The sequence below is a fragment of the Heterodontus francisci genome, chromosome X (genome assembly GCF_036365525.1).
Source record: "Heterodontus francisci isolate sHetFra1 chromosome X, sHetFra1.hap1, whole genome shotgun sequence".
In the NCBI taxonomy this organism is placed as follows: Eukaryota; Metazoa; Chordata; class Chondrichthyes; order Heterodontiformes; family Heterodontidae; genus Heterodontus; species Heterodontus francisci.
The window spans coordinates 1,887,143-1,905,096 of record NC_090421.1 but is presented as its reverse complement, the minus strand read 5'-3'; the positions used below and the strand labels follow the sequence as shown (position 1 = coordinate 1,905,096).

Genomic DNA, 17,954 nt, shown 5'->3' with positions numbered 1-17,954 from the left:
GTCTGGGCTGTATTTAAATGCAGGCCTCAGAGGTTAAAAGGCAGTGTGTGATTAACCCACTGCTGCACCTGGTACCCAGCTCTTGTTTCCTTCACACATAAGTAATAGTTTCTTTTTGGCTCTAAGGCACGGATCCAGGGCTTTTGAAAGATTAGTGGAAAGATATTTTATTTTAATATGTTCTGAATAACAGTGTTTAAATTAACGTACCATGCTTGATTTTTGTGTTTCTTTCCAGTACGCAGTTGAAGTTCCAGGAGTTGCAATCATGCGACAGTCTAACCGCTTCTTCTTTTGTGGCCATACATCAGGAAAGGTATTTATACTGAATGTACTGAATTTAAGACAAGAATTTGTAGAAGAATGAAAGAGCATTAAGGCTGAACAGACTGCCCCTTTTCCATATACTACTCCCATCTACTCGCCATATCCCTCAATCCCTTCTCACTCCATAAATAAATTCAACCCGTCTATACTGTCTGCTTCAGTGGCCTTTAGAAGAATGAAAGAGCATTAAGGCTGAACAGACTGCCCCTTTTCCATATACTACTCCCATCTACTCGCCATATCCCTCAATCCCTTCTCACTCCATAAATAAATTCAACCCGTCTATACTGTCTGCTTCAGTGGCCTTTGCTAGTAACTAATTCTGCAGCTCTGTTAGCCTCTAGGAAGAAATATGCAATGTGACTTCATTTATTACTGCTAACTCCCTTTTTACATATAATTTCTAATTTGCATAGTGAGCAGTGGATATCAAGGAGTGACTTCAAGGCAGCAATCTTATCCAACAACTTTTAACTATCATTTGAATCCTGTAATGAGATTAGAACCTTGCAGTTTGTAGTTTTTCCAGCATTCATTTTTTTTTATGTCCCACCGTGGAGTCATAGTCATTTACGGCACAGAAGGAGGCCATTAGGCTGATCTAGTCCATGCCGGCTCTGCTTGGAGCTGTCCAGTCAGTGTCACTCCCCTGCTCGATCCCTATTTCCCTCAAGTGGCTATCCAACTTCCTCTTGAAGTCATTGAATATCTCTGCTTCCACCACTCTTGTGGTCAGTGTTCCAGGTCATTACCACCTGCTGTGTAAAAAAAAAAAAAGGCTTCCTCATATTCCCCCTGCATCTCTTGCCTAAAAATTTCAATCTGTGTCCCCTAGTCCTTGTACCATTAGTTAATGGGAACAGTTTTTCCTTCTCTAACTTGTACAATATTCTGACAAGCTTAGATATTATGTGTTCATAGGGATAGATTTGTTTAAACAGTTGGTTACTGAGAGATAAATTAGTATATTAGGAAAGACTTTCTAATTAATTCCATGGTAACAATTTTGCCATCCAGAATAGTGAATGCTTTATTAATAAAGTATGCATTTGCTGTGGACATCTTTCCTAATTTCAGCTAATTTGTGCCGAAAGAATTAACATTTTCAAAATGTTTCTTTGGAGACCTGGGAAAACCCTAAAAGGTTGCTATCCTTACCCCTGAAAACTGCACTTTAATTTGGATCTGATGATCACCATGGGGATTACCTATGACTGTTAAGTTGTTAGTAAGATTGGCTGAACTGTACCAGGCGTGAGCTCTTCTCCAATAACTTCCAAATAAATTTTACTGGAAAGTCAAGAAGATTACTGTATTTAGTTATTCCATAGTCAGGGAGACAGATAGGCATTTCTGTAACCGTTACCATGAGTCCCGCATGGTGTGTTTCCTCCCTGGTTTCTGGGTGAAGGGCATCAATGAGAGAGTGCAGGATATTTTTCAGGGGGATGGGAGTGAGCCAGAAGTTGTACACGTTGGTACCAACGACATAGCAAGGGTACGTATCGAGGTCCTGTAGTCAGATTTTCAGGAGCTAGAGAGGAAGTTAAAGAGCAGGACCTCAAAGATAGTAATTTCTGGATTACTCCCAGTGCCATGCACTAGCGAGAGTAGAACTAGGAAGATAAGGAGGATCAATGCGTGGCATGAAGCATGGTGCAGGAGGAAGGGCTTCAGATTCTTGGGACATTGGGACCAGTTCTGGAGCAGAAGGCTCCTATTCAAAAGAGACGGGTTGCACCTCAACGGGACTGGGACCAATGCCCTCACTGGGAGATTCAGTAGTGTGGTTGTGGAGGGTTTAAACTAAATTGGCAGAGGGATGGGCACCAGCGTATAGAAGTAAAAAGGAAGAATAAGATGCATAATATGAGAGTGTTAGGCAGTACTAGAGAAGGGAGTAGTTCCGTATTAGATGGGAGCGGACGGAGAAGGACTACAAAGAAAGCAAAGACGGGATTACAATGCATGTGTGTAAATGCACCAAGTGTGGTGAATAAGGTTGGTGAGCTCCAAGCACAAATATCAGTATGGGAATATGATGTAGTGGCAATAATAGAAAAATGGCTTAAAAATGGTGAGGACTAAGATGCTTAATATACATGAATATAAAGTGTTCAGAAAAGAAGGTAAAAGGGAGGTGAGGTGGCAGTATTGATTCAGAAAGACATTGTAGTGTTGGAAAGGGAGGATGTCCTTGTGGGGGCAAGGACAGAACCCATTTGGTTAGATTTGAAAAGCAAAAAGGGTGTGTTCACGCTACTAGGGGTATTCTATAGGCCTCCGAATTGTGAGAGGGAGATAGAGGAGCAAATCTGCAAGGAAATCACAGATGTACAAGAACTACAGTGTGGTGATATTGGGGGACTTTAATTACCCAAATATCGATTGGGATAATTTTAGATTAAAGGGTAAGGAGGGGGAGGAATTTCTGAAATGTATTCAGGAGAACTTCCTTGATCAGTATGTTCTCAGTTCAACTAGAAAGGAGGCATTGCTTGATTTAGTGTTGGGCAATGAGGTGGGCCAAGTGGACCAACCGTCTGTCGGGGAGCACTTGGGTAAGAGTGATCATTGTATCATAAGGTTTGGACTAGTCATGGAGAAGAGCAAGAAACAAAATAAGGTAGAACATCTAAATTGGAAGAGGACTAATTTCAATGGGATAAGAAGGGATCTCGCCAGTGTAAAATGGAACCGAAGAGCTGTATCGGAACAATGGGTTATCTTTAAGGAAGAGATGCTTCAGGTACTGGCTAGGTACATGCCAACAAGGGTGAAAGCTAAGGGAACCAAAAACAGGGCTCTTTGGATGATGAGGCAGTTAGAGATTATGATGAAACAAAAAAAAAGGGTGTATGATGTATGTCGGGTGAATTCTTCAAGTGTGAACCAGGCCAATAATACAATAAGTTGAGAGGGGACATGCAGAGAACAATAAGACTGGCAAAGAGAGAATATGAGAATAGACTGGCAGTCAACAAAAAAGAAAACCCAAAAACCTTCTACCGGCATGTAAATATTAAGAGGTGGAGTGGGGCCTATTAGGGACAGAGAGGGTAATATATGCTTAGAGACACAGGGCAAGGCTAATATACTTAATGAGTACATTGCATCAGTGTTCGCTAAGGAAGTGGAATCTGACAAAATATCGGTAAAAGCAGAGAGAGTAGAGGCAATGGATAGGGTAAAAATTGAGGGGGGGAGGTTCTAAAAAGGCTGGCTATGCTTAGGGTAGATAAGTAACCTGGTCCGGATGGCTTGCATCCCAGGTTGCTAAAGGAAGTGGGGGTGGAGATAGTGTGAGGGTTTGCCATAATCTTCCAATCTTCCTTTGATACGAGAGAGGTGCCAGAGGATTGGAGAGTGACAAATGTGACACCCTTATTTAAGAAAGGGTGTAAGGACAGTCCTAGTAACTACAGGCCGGTTTGACATCAGTGGTGGGTAAGGTTTCAGAAATGTTAATCAGGGGAAAACTTCAACAGACATTAGGAGAGGTTTGAGTTAATTAAGGATAGCCAGCACTGGTTTATAAAGGCATACCATGCTTGACTAATAGAACCATAGAATATTTACAACACAGAAGGAGGCCATTCAGCCCATTGTGTCTGTGCCGGCTAACAAAACTAGCTGCCCAATCTAATCCCACCTTCCAGCACCTGGTCCATAACCTTGCAGGTTATGGCACTTCAGATACATGTCCAGGTACCTTTTTAAAAGAATTGAGGGTTTCTGCCTTCGCCACCGTTCCTGGCAGCAAATTCCAGATACCCACCACCCTCTTGGTGAAAATGTTTTTCCTCATGTCCGCTCTGATCCTTCTACCAATGACCTTAAATCTGTGTCCCCTGGTAACCTCCCTGCCAGGGGAAACAGGTCCATTCTGTCCACTCTATCTAGGCCCCTCATAATTTTGCACACCTCAATTAAGTCTCCCCTCTGCTTCCTCAGTTCCAGGGAAAACAACCCTAGCCTATCCAATCTTTCCTTATAGCTGCAACTTTCAAGCCCTGGCAACATTCTTGTAAATCTGTCTGTACTCTCTCCAGAGCAACAACTTGCAAACACTTCAATGAATCAATTTGGCTTTAGAATTTTGAGGGGTGAAAAAGTGATCAGTCTAAAATTCACCTTCCTTCAGTTTTAAATTATCAGAGAACTCTGTTAGGTTCATGGCTGGTCCAGCTCTCTGTGTCAAAAGCCAGTTTTTAGCTAGTTTTCAATAAGCAATCGGCAACATTGTATCTTTGTCCTTGTTCTCCAAATGGCTGTATCCTACGGCAACAAGAATGCACGTTTGAAGCTGGCTGTATCCTACGACAACGAGAATGCATTCTTTGACTTGGTGCCTGGAGCTTGCTGCCTTAAAGCAGTACTGATCCTTTTACAGCCTTAAAAGCACACTGCATACTTCCTGGAAAAGAAAAAAAAAACGACAGGATCATAACACTTGAAGCATAGTCCCTTTTGAAATGCGGCAGCTCCTTTTGCACACAGCAAGGTCCCACAAACAGCACTGTGCCAATGATCAGATCATCTGTTTTTTTTGTTGATTGAGTGATCAAACATTAGCCAGGACACATTTCAGGAGAAATTGGTGTGCTTTTTTCTTTCTCCCTATCCATTAGGTGATGGATTATTTTAGGTTATGGTTCCCCAGGAATCATCAGCTTTCTGGTACCTCAAACATTCTTCATATGAGCTTGGAAATTCACAGGAGCCAAGCCAAATCTTTTCCTCTCCCAAGATCTACACTTACATAGTTTCCAGCAGTGATGATAAAACCTGATCTTATTTTTTTCTCTCCCTTCCCAATGCTGCTCCAGCTAAGTCAACACAGACCAGGAATTGAATATAGGACATTGCCAAGTCCGTTTGGTTGTTTAGTCAGTCAGCCACTGACCTTTTACCTTTGGGATCTGGGTTTAAATCTAGCCCAGTCTAATAAAAAGTTTGTGTCTCCATCCAGTTGGTGATGAGACTATAGGATGTTTCACAATAATTGACAATCTCAGGCAAAAGCCACAGGATGTCTAGTGTGGGATATGGAAAAAAAAATCTCACTGGTGCAGTGCTCTTCTTAGTTTGGAGCACAATAGAGGAAATTTTACTCTACATCTGGCTGCACTACCCCGGGACTGGGAGTGCTTGTTGCCTGAAATGGAAAGAGTTCCATTCCCCAGCACTGACACATTCCACTTTGAGCACAAAAAATGAATTAAAAACAAAATCTGTGTAACTTTGTACTGGCCAGAACATATGTCCATTAAAGCACCATTGGAGTACATTTATACAAGTCTCCATCCTCCGAGCCTTTTTTCTTGCTTTAAAGTATGTCAGACTCTTATGACTTGCTGCAGGTCTCTGCTTTTACTGTCCTCAAGTGTAGTGAAGGGGACATCACAACTAATCCTGTCCACACCTGACATTTAAACACTTGCATATTCAGCAGGGGTCATTGGTTAGTAATCAGGAGTGTGAGGCCTTGCTGATTCTTCTCTACACTGCCCCCTCCCCCCATAATGCTCATTTGAAACGCTTTTTGGGGAACAATCATAACTTAGTATTTTTTGAGTTGAGCCTCATCTAATTTTGTGATTTTATGTTTGAAATATTCAATGAGGTAGTAGCTCCAAAACCACCAGTGCGTTCAGGTCAAGTGTTTACAGCCACCCAATAGAGAAGTGAGGCTTTTTTAGAATTTTACAGCAGAAGTGGAACTGAAATAGTCTTAAGAAAATAGGAAGAACAAATTAGTGCTGTCAACTGTTGGGATTGGTAGCTAATCTCCCACAAAGACCATAGTGGCTGATCAGGTTTAAATTGTTTTCTTCTCAAATTTCCCCTCTTTCTCCCCTTCTCAAGGTGGTTTGCAGCATGCTACCTACCTGAGGCCATTCTTTTTGCTTGAGCGGAGACACTGAGCATTGGCAGACTGATGGGAAGAGGGCATTACCAATGAGCCCAGTCCTGTCTTCCATTGACATGCATATGTTCATGCTTGCAGCAGAGGTTACTGGATCGTGTTCAGGAGTGGGAATCCTAGCTGCCCACCCCGGAAATGCACAAATGGCGAGACCAATTTTGAGCATCCCTACTGCTGTGTGGCTGAGATGCAACCTGGGATTTTCCTGGACTGTGGTGCAGTACCACAGTGGCAGTGTATTCACCAGCTGTACCATTGAAGTAGAGCATGCAACTTGCTATTCTTGTATTGTAATTCTCTTATGTGTTTTTAGGTATCCCTCCGAGATTTGAGGAGCTTTAAATCGGAGCATGAATTTGATGCTTACTCTGGAAGCCTCTCTGATTTTGATGTACATGGAAACCTGCTGGTGACCTGTGGCTTCTCAAATCGAATGAACGGTCTGTCATGTGACAGATTCTTGATGGTGTATGATCTCCGTATGATGCGTGCTATCAGCCCATTGCAGGTTCATGTGGATCCTCTCTTCCTGAGATTTATTCCTACATACACATCAAGGCTAGCCATCATCTCTCAGTCAGGTACCTTATAAAAGGCCAGAGTTAAAATAGAACATTTATATCTGTAGAACTTTATTAGCAGATGTGGTGTTGCACACAGTAAGTTGGACGATATGCTGTCCTATAATGACAGGAGCATTAGAATCAGAGTTATACAGCACAGAAACGGGTCCTTCAGCCCATCGTGTCTGTGCCGGCCATCATTATACTGTGTAACACACTGGTTGTTAATCTACTGTCAAGGTGAAAATATATAATTTGCCCATGAGGGTCAGCTAGAGTTTAATTGTTGGGAAAATTTATTTTGGTTTGCAGCCCTTGTAAATCCCCAGTTTCTCCCTGGTATGAAGAAATCAGCAGGAAATGATTAGATTTCTTCATTATCTACTTTAAAAATAAGTATGACACAAATATGCATGTGCGACGGACTTGTCTCAAAGCTTTTACATATAGATTGATATTTCTGTTCAAGTACTGTGAACAATTAAACATCAAACATAAATGACAAGGCTCACTCTAAACAATTTTTAATGTTTGCTGCATCTTTTATTTTTGTTCAGTTCAGTGCTTTTTTTTTCTGTTGAATGCTTTTTTTGGGAAAATCTCCTCATTTTCTATTCTTATAATGTTGTCTGGGATTAATTTAAAATAAAATCCTGACACTTGGTGAAACACTGATCCGTAATAGTGATAATGTGGCGACGTTAAAAGAAAATTGGCCAAATATAATCTAAAAAATCAAAGCAAAAATCAAAAAGGACAAGGTGAAATGTTAACATTTGAAATTTTGTATTGTAAACTGGAAAACCTTTGGGAATATGTTTAAGGCTTTAACATATTTGAGAGTACTCCAGAAGATATTTATAATGAGCTGAATCTCTTCTGTTATGGTTTGACATTGTGAAAGTCTTACAAAATGCTCTCAGCCATCTGCCAAGTTTTAAGGTTGCCCCTTGGTAACCCTAAAGCTGACTGCATCCTCTCACAAACCAATTCTGGCTATTGCCACTATGGTGGTAACTATTTGTAAAATATGTAATAAATGGAATGTGGACTTAAAATAGCAGGCATGCAGCATGCCATTATATCCGGTAAAAGATCTTGTTTGAGCCACAGTTTGTTGTAGTGATCTATGTTTTCCATTTGTTTTTTTGCAGGGCAGTGCCAGTTTTGTGAACCAACGGGCCTTGCAAGCCCAGCAGATATTTTCCACATCAACACTGTAGGACAGTTAGTCATGACGTTTGATGTGTCTTCTAGCAAGCAGGCATTGGTGTTTGGAGACTCTGGAGGGTGTGTGCATCTATGGGCAGACTCACCAGATGCTACGTTTAATGCCTACTCCCGTGAGACCGAGTTTCCGATGCCATGCATGGTAGATACCCTACCACACCTGGACTGGAATGATGATCTCTCGCCTTTATCACTCATTCCAGTGCCCCTTATCACTGAATCTCTATTGTCTGACTGGCCAACAGCAAACTGCAGTGTTACACCCAGGTAACTGAAAGTTTATATTTGGACACTTGTAAACGGACACTGAGACACACCAATACAAGTTAACTTAAATTGATTGAATTTGCTTACTGTCCTGCATGCCTAATTTGTTTTTCCAGCACATCGAGCTTATGATGCTCACTTGCCCATTTTTTCAGCAGTGCTTCATTTTAATAACCTCCAACCAAATTCTGTGCCCTCCCTCTAAGTGTTGGTCACGCTGTTTATCTGTTTAGGTCAAGAACCAAGGACACTTAGAACAGTATACATTGATTCCTCATTCTAAATGTGTTTCCCCTGCTCTTTTAGGTTATTTTCCACCAAACACCACAGAGCACCATACCCTTAAGCAGGAGGCTGGCACATGGTTTGTGTCAACGGTATAATAGGGACATACAAAAGATCTGGATTTCTCATTTGAGTAACTTGAATTTTACTGTGTGATCAGTACAGTATCAGATTTTATTACTTTTTCCCTTTTATTTTCCTGACTGCTAGTTCATGTATTACATTTGGGTGACCATAAAGGTGGGGGAAGTCTAAACCTTTTGCATATTCTTTGTGGTATATCGCTGCTGTGCATTAGAACTGGTGTACAATTTATGACTATATAATTTTGGGAAAGGAGAACAAAGCAAACAGAAAATAATATTTCTGGTTTTCCAGAATGCCCCAATGTCCTCAATCTTCTTGGAGATGCACAGTTCACTTTGAAGATCGTGTAATTCCCCAGTAACTAAAAATGGTCAGGTAGTCTGTTTTCTATTAAATACCCTGGTGGTTACTTTATTTCAGACGAGCTCCACCTGTCGATCTGGAGATATTGCGTACTATGAAGAAAGTTGGGTTTATTGGATATGCTCCAAATCCCAAAACAAAGCTGAGAAATCAGGTAAAAAAAAAAAGACTCAATTCTATACCAGTAATTAAATGGTGTACTTATTTGAAGCAGTTGTGGCCATAATGAATAAATGTTTTGGTACTGGGTGGAACAGAGATCATACAGGGAGTTATTGTTTAGTGCCTTACTTGGAAATGTACTGGCTGGTGAACCTTTTTCATTTATGAAAAAAAAACTTTCCTTTTGAAGAAAAACGTTGCCGAGCTCCCCTAATGATTCACTCAGGAAAGGCAACATTTGTCAGCGATACAGACCAAAAGGTTCTTAATTCATTTATAAAGCTCTGGTTAGGCCTCAACTGGAGTATTCCATCCAGTTCTAGTCACCACATTTTAGGAAGGATGCGAGGGTCCTTGAGAGGGTGCAGAAGAGATTTACCAGAATGGTTCCAGGATGGAGGATTTTAGTTACAAAGTTAGGTTGGAAAAGCTGGGTTTCTCTTTAGAATAAAGGAGATTGAGGGGAGATTTACTAGAAGTATACAAGATCATGACAGGCTTCGATAAGTTAGATAAGGAAAAACTGTTCCCATTAGCTAATGGTAGAAGGACTAGGGGGCACAGATTAAAGGTTTTGGACGAGATGCAGGGGGAATATGAGGAAGAACCTTTTTATGCAGCGGGTGGTAATGATCTGGAACTCACTGCCCACAAGGGTGGTGGAAGCGGAGACAATCAATGACTTCAAGAGGAAATTGGATAGCCACTTGAGGGAAATAGACCAGCAGGGCTATGGGGACCAAACGGGGGAGTGGGACTGACTGAATAGCTCTGAGGAGAGTATGCGAGGACTCGATGGGCTGAATGGCCTTCTGTGCCATAAATGACTATTTCCTGATCTGTGCTGAGTTAGCTGGGATGGCAGTGGGAGATTTTGCAGTTGGCCTCGGTGCCCTTGGGCAAGGGAGGGGAAGACCATCCAAGGTTCCCATGCCTATTTGTTGTCCAGCAACCGCTGTTGAAATATGTGTGCATGTGCGTGTAGTTCAGGTGAAGATTTTCATTGGGCTCAGGTATGATGCCCCTCATGGTTAAAAAGTCTGTTGTAATTCACTGTTCAGGTTTATACATGAAGAATGGTTACCAAAGGGGAATTAGCATGTATGGTACTGATTCCTGCCTGCAATGGAGGCACACTGGGTCATTCTCTGTAATACACAGGCATGCAGAGATAGGCAATTTAGAGTTCTTCACCGCTAATGTTTTTTTCCCACTTGAAACAATTCTATAATCTACCAATTCAGGATATTTTTCTAACTTGTCATTTTCTTGGAGAAATGGAAATGGATTAAACAATTTCCTTAATAATTGATTATCTCCCTTCCTTTTCTGGGTCTTTCCCATTTTATTCCTCAGCTGCATTGGTGGTCAGACCACCTGATCCTAGACCTCTGGTAAAGCTATTCTATAGTTAGGGGTTGTAACAGAATGAACCAGGATAACAATCTATGAATTTCCCTGCAAGGAAGCCCCTAACTTCTGACAAGGCTGAGATGAGAACTTGCTCTGCAATTGTGGGCATGAGCCTGAGTGCCGCAGTGCATTTTGTCATAACATACCATGCTCTAACCTCTTGTAACCTTCTCGCAGAAACTGCACGTGGGGAAAGTCCAGTTTTATTTGTTTTGAATTCCTAAGCATTTGCTAGAGTGGTGTATTTGGATTAAATGGACCAGTTTGTCACATAGGGAATTAAGTGCAAAGCTTTAGTTGTGCCAGATCCATATTAGTGCAAGCTAAACCAATATTTGCAGTTTAAAAAGTGCTGCGTTTAAATTTGCCAACAAAATCCAGTGCTCTGCTTGAACAGAAAATCAAAGGTCTTATGATTTCATTTGTTTTTTTGCCCCTTTTCTCTCCTCCTGTTGTGAAGACACTGACTCACGGTTCTCTGGGAACCAGCAGCCCTCTGGTACTGCTTCCAAGTGGCCATGCTTCATGTGTGCCCCTAGACAGTGAGTGCCAGCCAGCTATTCCACCACAGAAACATAACTACAAAGCCTGGTTTTGTACACATGCACTTGCTGGCAGAGCTTACTGGATAATGAACCTTGATGTTTTTTTCCTCCTTTTCCTTGGTTGATGATTGTAGTGCTGCTCCCACTGCTGTTCCAGCTGAGGTCAACTAACTCAACACAGGCCAGGAGTTGATCCTGGAATCGATGTATCCTGTTTCATGTGGTCCAATTTGGTAATACACTGGGTTTACTGTTAACCACTGGACCATTAGCAGAGCTTACTGTTTTTTTAGTATGTCTAATTATTTATTGAAGTAAGTTATCTGTTTATAGGTTCCATATAAATTGAAGGAGATGGATGTAGAATACGACAGCTACAATCAAATCCCAGAGTCTCCTATTGGAAGGGAGGAGGAGCCTCATCTGTACATGGTGCCAAAGAAATATCGAAAGGTCTGACTCAAAGAAAATCCATACTGTAGACTACACCGTTTACCACTCACTGTCTGGATGCCTCTTACTACATTGAGGTTTTGGGCTATATTAATAGAGACATCACATTAAAGAAAACATAATTCTAAAATATGGTGGTGTGTTAAGGAATGAACCTAAAGGTATGTCAGTCATGCCCAGTCTGTATTTTAACAATCCTCTATAGTCTTAATGTGGTTTTACCTGGGCTTCTTTCAGCTGCTGTGCAGGCTGGTACTTGACAAATCTCTGGCCACCTTTTTCCCCTTTTAATTTCATTGTCCAGATCTCTTCCCCAAATCTCAATCATGGTGTTTGTAGACTCTGCCCTGGCACAAGAAGATTGTACAGTAGTCGGATACTCTTGAACAAAAGCTCAAGGGAGAGGGCATGGGACATTGAGGGATCTTGTCCTGAATTTTGAGTTTTGTCAGGGAGCAAGTGTATCTGGGAGTGTTGGACATATCCCTGAGTTAGCTCGCACTTTGCTGCTTCCATCAACCTTGAGATTTGTGTCAGGCCTTTCACCTAGTCCTGGAGCCCTTCACCCCTCACATTACAGCGGTGTCCAGATGGATCGACATTCCCCCCTGCTTTGGGGGAATTAATGGTTGGTCTATACCTTTAAGACCAACAAGGAGCAATTGCTTGTGTGTTTTTTAAGTATCCGTTTGATTATGAAGAATTTTTTGGAATATTCAATGTCTGCATAAATTATTTAGCAGTTTGATTGTATATGTGTTTGTTTAGGTTACTATAAAATATTCAAAACTTGGTTTGGAAGACTTTGATTTCAAACACTACAACAAGACGCTGTTTGCAGGTCTGGAGCCGCACATTCCCAATGCTTACTGCAACTGCATGATTCAGGTCAGGGATACTGTTCCAATTTCTCATTGCCTTCTAATACCAGCACTTTTATATAAAATATAGAAATAACACCCTTCTGGTTGTGAGTTCACCAAAAACGACACAGTTAGTAAATATAATGTAAACAAAACAATAGAGGTCATGATTTTAGCTGGTAAGGGAATTGAGCTTGCACCCCACCATTCTGTGGTACCATGTGTTGGTACTCTTTTGTGTAATTTGATAAATATAATAAGTATTTTATGTAATTTGTGAGCATGCAAGTGCTAATTCATCTGAGTTAATGTGCAGAGTGGAGGGTATTAGAATTCAGACTATAATTACTTCTAGCTCTTGTGTTTTTGAAAGTTAATTTAATTTATGTACCTAGAAGTTTGATTCCTTTGGACAGAAAAGTGCTTCATTCTTCGCTGGTGTTAATGAATGTTACAACTGGTGCAGTTGTGCTTTCACCTTGCTGTGCAAATATTGGTAAAACAAGGATTTGTCCCCTTAGCAACTTTCTCATCTTTGCCGTGCAGTTTGCAAGAATGATGAGTGGAAACCAAATATTTCCTCATGGGATGTCGCTCTAGAGAGGGATAAGCAAAGGAACTGCAATGTATTGTGTCTTTATCTTATCACATTACTTTAAATGCCATTTATTCACTGTGATTTGATGACCTGGTTTTATGGTACAAGTGTGCCAAGCCACAAAGGTCAGATGTGGTTTTGCGCCCACAATTTCCTACTCCACTACTACTTCCCAGTTCCCAGTTATCAATGGGCCGCCTGAGGTGATTAATGAGTAGGCACAGTCCAGGTGTGTCCCCACAAACAGGAAGAAAGGGGGAAATCAGTCAGTGAGTCGCCCTGAACCACACGAGCATATATCCTGGTAGATGGTTGTACAGTGGACAAGCAGGCCAGAGAGCAGGATGACTGATCAATTCTGTGAGTGGATGAGACCCTAATGTCTTTACAATTTAGCTTCTCTGTCTCCTGGCTGAGAGAGATCTAACTGAAATGATTTTGGCTTGTTTCTTATGGTCTTGGGTCTAGACCCACAGCACAGAAATGCTCCAAGTTTGGTATTTATTGGCATTAGATTGTCAACCTCATTCCCAGAGACCACAGAGGGAGATGGAAAAATTGTCTCACTAGTGCAGTAGAGTGTGTTCTTCTGAGGTTGGGGCTGTGGCACATTGTTTGGGCAGGGTAGAGGAAGCTTTGCTTTGGATCTAACTTGGGAGTACTTGATAGAACAGGGAACACCTGATATGGAAAGTGTTCCATTTCCTAGAAATAACATCCGTCACATTGATGTGAAATTTACAATTTCAGATAAATATATTTTGTATAATTTTAATTAATTTTCTTGAAAGGTTTCTGTCTGTTGATGTTTGTGCTTTCTTTATTTCTCTGTTGCTCTCTTCTGTTATAGGTACTGTATCTGCTGGAACCAATCCGCTGCCATGTTCAAAATCATCTGTGTCAGAAGGAGTTTTGCTTGGGCTGTGAACTCGGATTTCTGTTTCACATGCTCGATCTTTCAAGAGGCGACCCGTGCCAGGTAAATGGTTACTGAGGCAGTCTGGTTCCTGTAAGATGGACTTGGCTTGTGTCCAACAATTTTATTTTGGAATGTGCAAGTGATTTGTTTAAGTGTGCAGCACCTTAAATTTTTTTCACATGGCCGCACACGCGCTGTAATTTAAAGGGGACAGCTTGTGTGTGTGTGTGTGTGTGTGGTCTGCATGTGGAGTTTCAAGTTGTCGCGCAGCTTAGAGGCAACATTGCTTGTGTCCACTTGGGCTAGATATAGGAACATAGGAAGATAGGAACAGGAGTAGGCCATTCAGTCCCTCGAGCCTGTCCCGCCATTCAATGAGATCATGGCTGATCCGCGGTCTAACTCCATATACCTGCCTTTGGCCCATATCCCTTAATATCTTTGCTTAGGGCGGCGCGGTGGTTAGCACCGCAGCCTCACAGCTCCAGCAACCCGGGTTCAATTCTGCGTACTGCCTGTGTGGAGTTTGCAAATTCTCACTGTGTCTGCGTGGGTTTCCTCCGGGTGCTCCGGTTTCCTCCCACAAGCCAAAAGACTTGCAGGTTGGTAGTTAAATTGGCCATTATAAATTGCCACTAGTATAGGTAGGTGGTAGGAATATGGGATTAGTGTAGGATTAGTAGAAATGGGTGGTTGATGGTCGGCACAGACTCGGTGGGCCGAAGGGCCTGTTTCAGTGCTGTATCTCTAAAACTAAACTTAACAAAAATCTATCTATCTCAGATTTAAAATTAACAACAGTTCTAGCTTCAACTGCTGTTTGTGGGAGAGAGTTCCAAACCTCTACCACCCTTTGTGTGAAGAAGTGCTTCTTAACATCTCTCCTGAACGGTCTGGTCCTAATTTTTAGACTATGCCCCCTAGTTTTAGAATCTCCAACCAGTGGAAATAGTTTATCTTTATCTAGTCTGTCTTTTCCTGTTAATATCTTGAAGACTTCAAACAGATCACCCCTTAACCTTCTAAATTCTAGCGAAAACAGGCCTAATTTGTGTAATCTCTCCTCGTAACTTAACCCCTGTAGTCCAGGTATCATTATTGTAAACCTACGTTGCACTCCCTCTAAGGCCAATATATCCTTCCTAAGGTGTGGTGCCCAGAACTGCTCACAGTCCTCCAAGTGGGGTCTAACCAGGGGTTTGTACAGCTGCAGCTGTGTCTTTATCCTCCAATCTTCTAGATATAAAGGCTAGCATTCCATTAGCCTTTTTGATTATTGCTCGTGGCATTTTAAAGATCTATGCACCTGAACCCCCAAGTCTCTTTGGACATCCACTGTACTTAACCTCTTCCCATTTAGAAAGTACCCTGCTCTATCCTTTTTTGGTCCAAAATGGATAACATCACACTTGCCCGCATTGAAATCCATCTGCCACAGTTTTGCCCGCTCACCTAGTCTGTCAATATCTCTTTGCAATTTTATGCTATCATCTAGACTGTCTACAATGCCACCTAACTTTGTATCATCAGCAAATTTGGATATATGACTGACTATGCCATCATCCAAGTCGTTGATGAATAATGTGAATAATTGAGGCCCCAACACACATCCCTGAGGGACACCACTAGTTACATCCTGCCAATCGGAGTACTTGCCCATTATCCCCACTCTCTGTCGCCTACCACTCAACCAACTTTCCAACCATGTCAATAATTTGCCCTCAACTCTATGGGCTTCTACCTTAGTTAACAGTCTCTTATGTGGGGCTTTATCAAATGCCTTCTGGAAGTCCATATAAATAACATCCATAGACACTCCCCTGTCCACTACCTTAGTCACCTCTTCAAAAAACTCAATGAGAATTGTCAGGCATGACCTTCCCGTCATGAATCCATGCTGGCTGTCCCTGATTAACTGAAATCTATCTGGGTGTTCAGTCACCCTATCCTTGATTGTAGACTCAGCAACTTGCCCATCACAGATGTCAGGCAAACTGGACTGTAATTTCCTTGGTTCCTCCTGTCACCCTTCTTAAAGTGGAGTGACATGTGCAACTTTCCAGTCCAGAGAGACCACTCCTGAATCTAGGGAACTCTGAAAGACTATAGTTAGGACATCTACAATGTGCTCCCCTACTTCCTTTAATACCCTCGGATGGAAACCGTTAGGTCCTGGGGATTTCTCACTCTTTAGTTCCATTAATTTCCTTGTTACTGATGATTTACTTACGTTAATTGTATTAAGTCCCTGTCCCCTATCGGCTGTGAATTTTTTTCAGGACTTCCGGCAAGTTATCCTCCTTTTCAACTGTAAATACTGAGGCAAAGTAATTGTTCAACATGTCTGCCATTTCCCCATTATCAATGACAATATCTCCAGTTTCAGCTTTTAGTGGGCCTACATTGCTCTTGACCACCCGTTTTCCCTTTATGTAACTATAACATTTCTTATTGATTTTGATGTTCCCTTGCAAGTTTCCTTTCATAATCTGTTTTAGTAGCTCTTATAAGCTGCTTTGTGACCCTTTGCTGGTCTTTGTATCGATCCCATTCGGCCGGATCTGTGCTGCGTTTTGCATTTTTGTCAGCCATTTCTTTTTGTTTTATGCTATCCCTAATCTCTTTAGTTGTCCATGGCTGTTTTTTCTGTGAAGTGGAGTTTTTTCCTCTCGAGTATATACTCGCTCTGTATTTTGTTCAAAGTTTCTTTGTCGTTCATACCATTAACAGATCTACCCAGTTTACCGTGGACAGTCTCTGTCTCATCCCGGTAAAGTCAGCCTTATCCAAGTCTAAAATTCTAGTAGCTGATTCGTGCTTTTCACTTTCAAACGCTACCTTGAATTCGATCATGTTGTGATCACTATTTGATAAATGTTCACGCACAGTTAGGCTGTTAATTAAATTTGGCTCATTACTCATAACTAAATCTAATATTGCCTGTCCCCTTGTTACATCTCGGACATATTGCTGTAGGAAACTATCCCGGACACATTCCAGAAATTCACTACCTTTCTGACAGGTGCTAGTCTGCCTCTCCCAATCTCTGTGTAAGTTAAAATCCCCCATTAATACTACTCTGCCTTTGTTAAACATTTGCCTAATTTGTACATTTATACAATCTTAACACCTCAGAACTGCTACCAGGGGGTCTATACACAACACCTGTTACAGTTTTAGATCCTTTTCTGTTCCTCAATTCCACCCATAAGGTCTCCACTGGATGCTTTCCCCTCATTATATCCTCCCTCACCAATGAGGTGATATTATTTCTAATCAGTAAGGCTACTCCACCCCCTCTGCCATTTTCCCTGTCCCTCCTGTAAACTTTATAACCAGGTATATTTAGTTCCCAGTCCCGACCATCCTACAGCCACGTCTCCGCAATGGCCACCACATCATGATATTCCATTTGAATTTGCGCCTGCAGTTCATCTAGTTTATTCCTTACACTCCGTGCATTTTTATATAGAACTCTTATTTGGGTTATACCCCCTAACCTGTCCCTCAGCACTGATGCTTTATTCGCCTGTTTATTACTTCTCTCTTCTGGTTTAACCAGTGTACTTCTTGTAGTTTGGTAACAATCAGCCTCACCACTAACCTGCACTCCTACCTTCTCCTTTAACCTCCTGTTTTTCCATGCAACTGAACCCTCCCCCCCCCCCCCCCCCCCCCCCCACTATTTAGTTTAAAGCCATATCTACAGCCCTAGTTATACGACTCGCCAGGACTCTGGTCCCAGCATGATTCAGGTGGAGCCCGTCCCATCGGAACAGCTCCCTCCTTCCCCAGTACTGGTGCCAATGTCCCACACCAATCTTTGAGCCATGCATTTACCTCTTTAATCTGATTGACCCTTTGCCAATTTGCTCGTGGCTCAGTTAGTAATCTGGAGATTATTACCTATTTGGTTCTGCTTTTTTATTTAGCCCCCAGCTGCTCATATT

General features: G+C 41.8%; 1 protein-coding gene across 5 annotated transcripts in view; it reads left to right on the top strand.

Moving 5' to 3' along the window:
- The window catches only part of pan2 (poly(A) specific ribonuclease subunit PAN2), a 112,863-nt gene that overhangs the window by 10,277 nt on the left and 84,632 nt on the right, over positions 1–17,954 (top strand). For all 5 annotated transcript variants that reach the window (XM_068024877.1, XM_068024879.1, XM_068024880.1 and 2 more), the window contains exons 6-12: positions 239–316; positions 6,570–6,837; positions 7,974–8,316; positions 9,109–9,205; positions 11,505–11,624; positions 12,393–12,512; positions 13,936–14,064. In XM_068024877.1, coding sequence (XP_067880978.1) covers positions 239–316; positions 6,570–6,837; positions 7,974–8,316; positions 9,109–9,205; positions 11,505–11,624; positions 12,393–12,512; positions 13,936–14,064 — 1,155 coding nt within the window. The remainder of the gene's footprint in view (positions 1–238; positions 317–6,569; positions 6,838–7,973; positions 8,317–9,108; positions 9,206–11,504; positions 11,625–12,392; positions 12,513–13,935; positions 14,065–17,954) is intronic.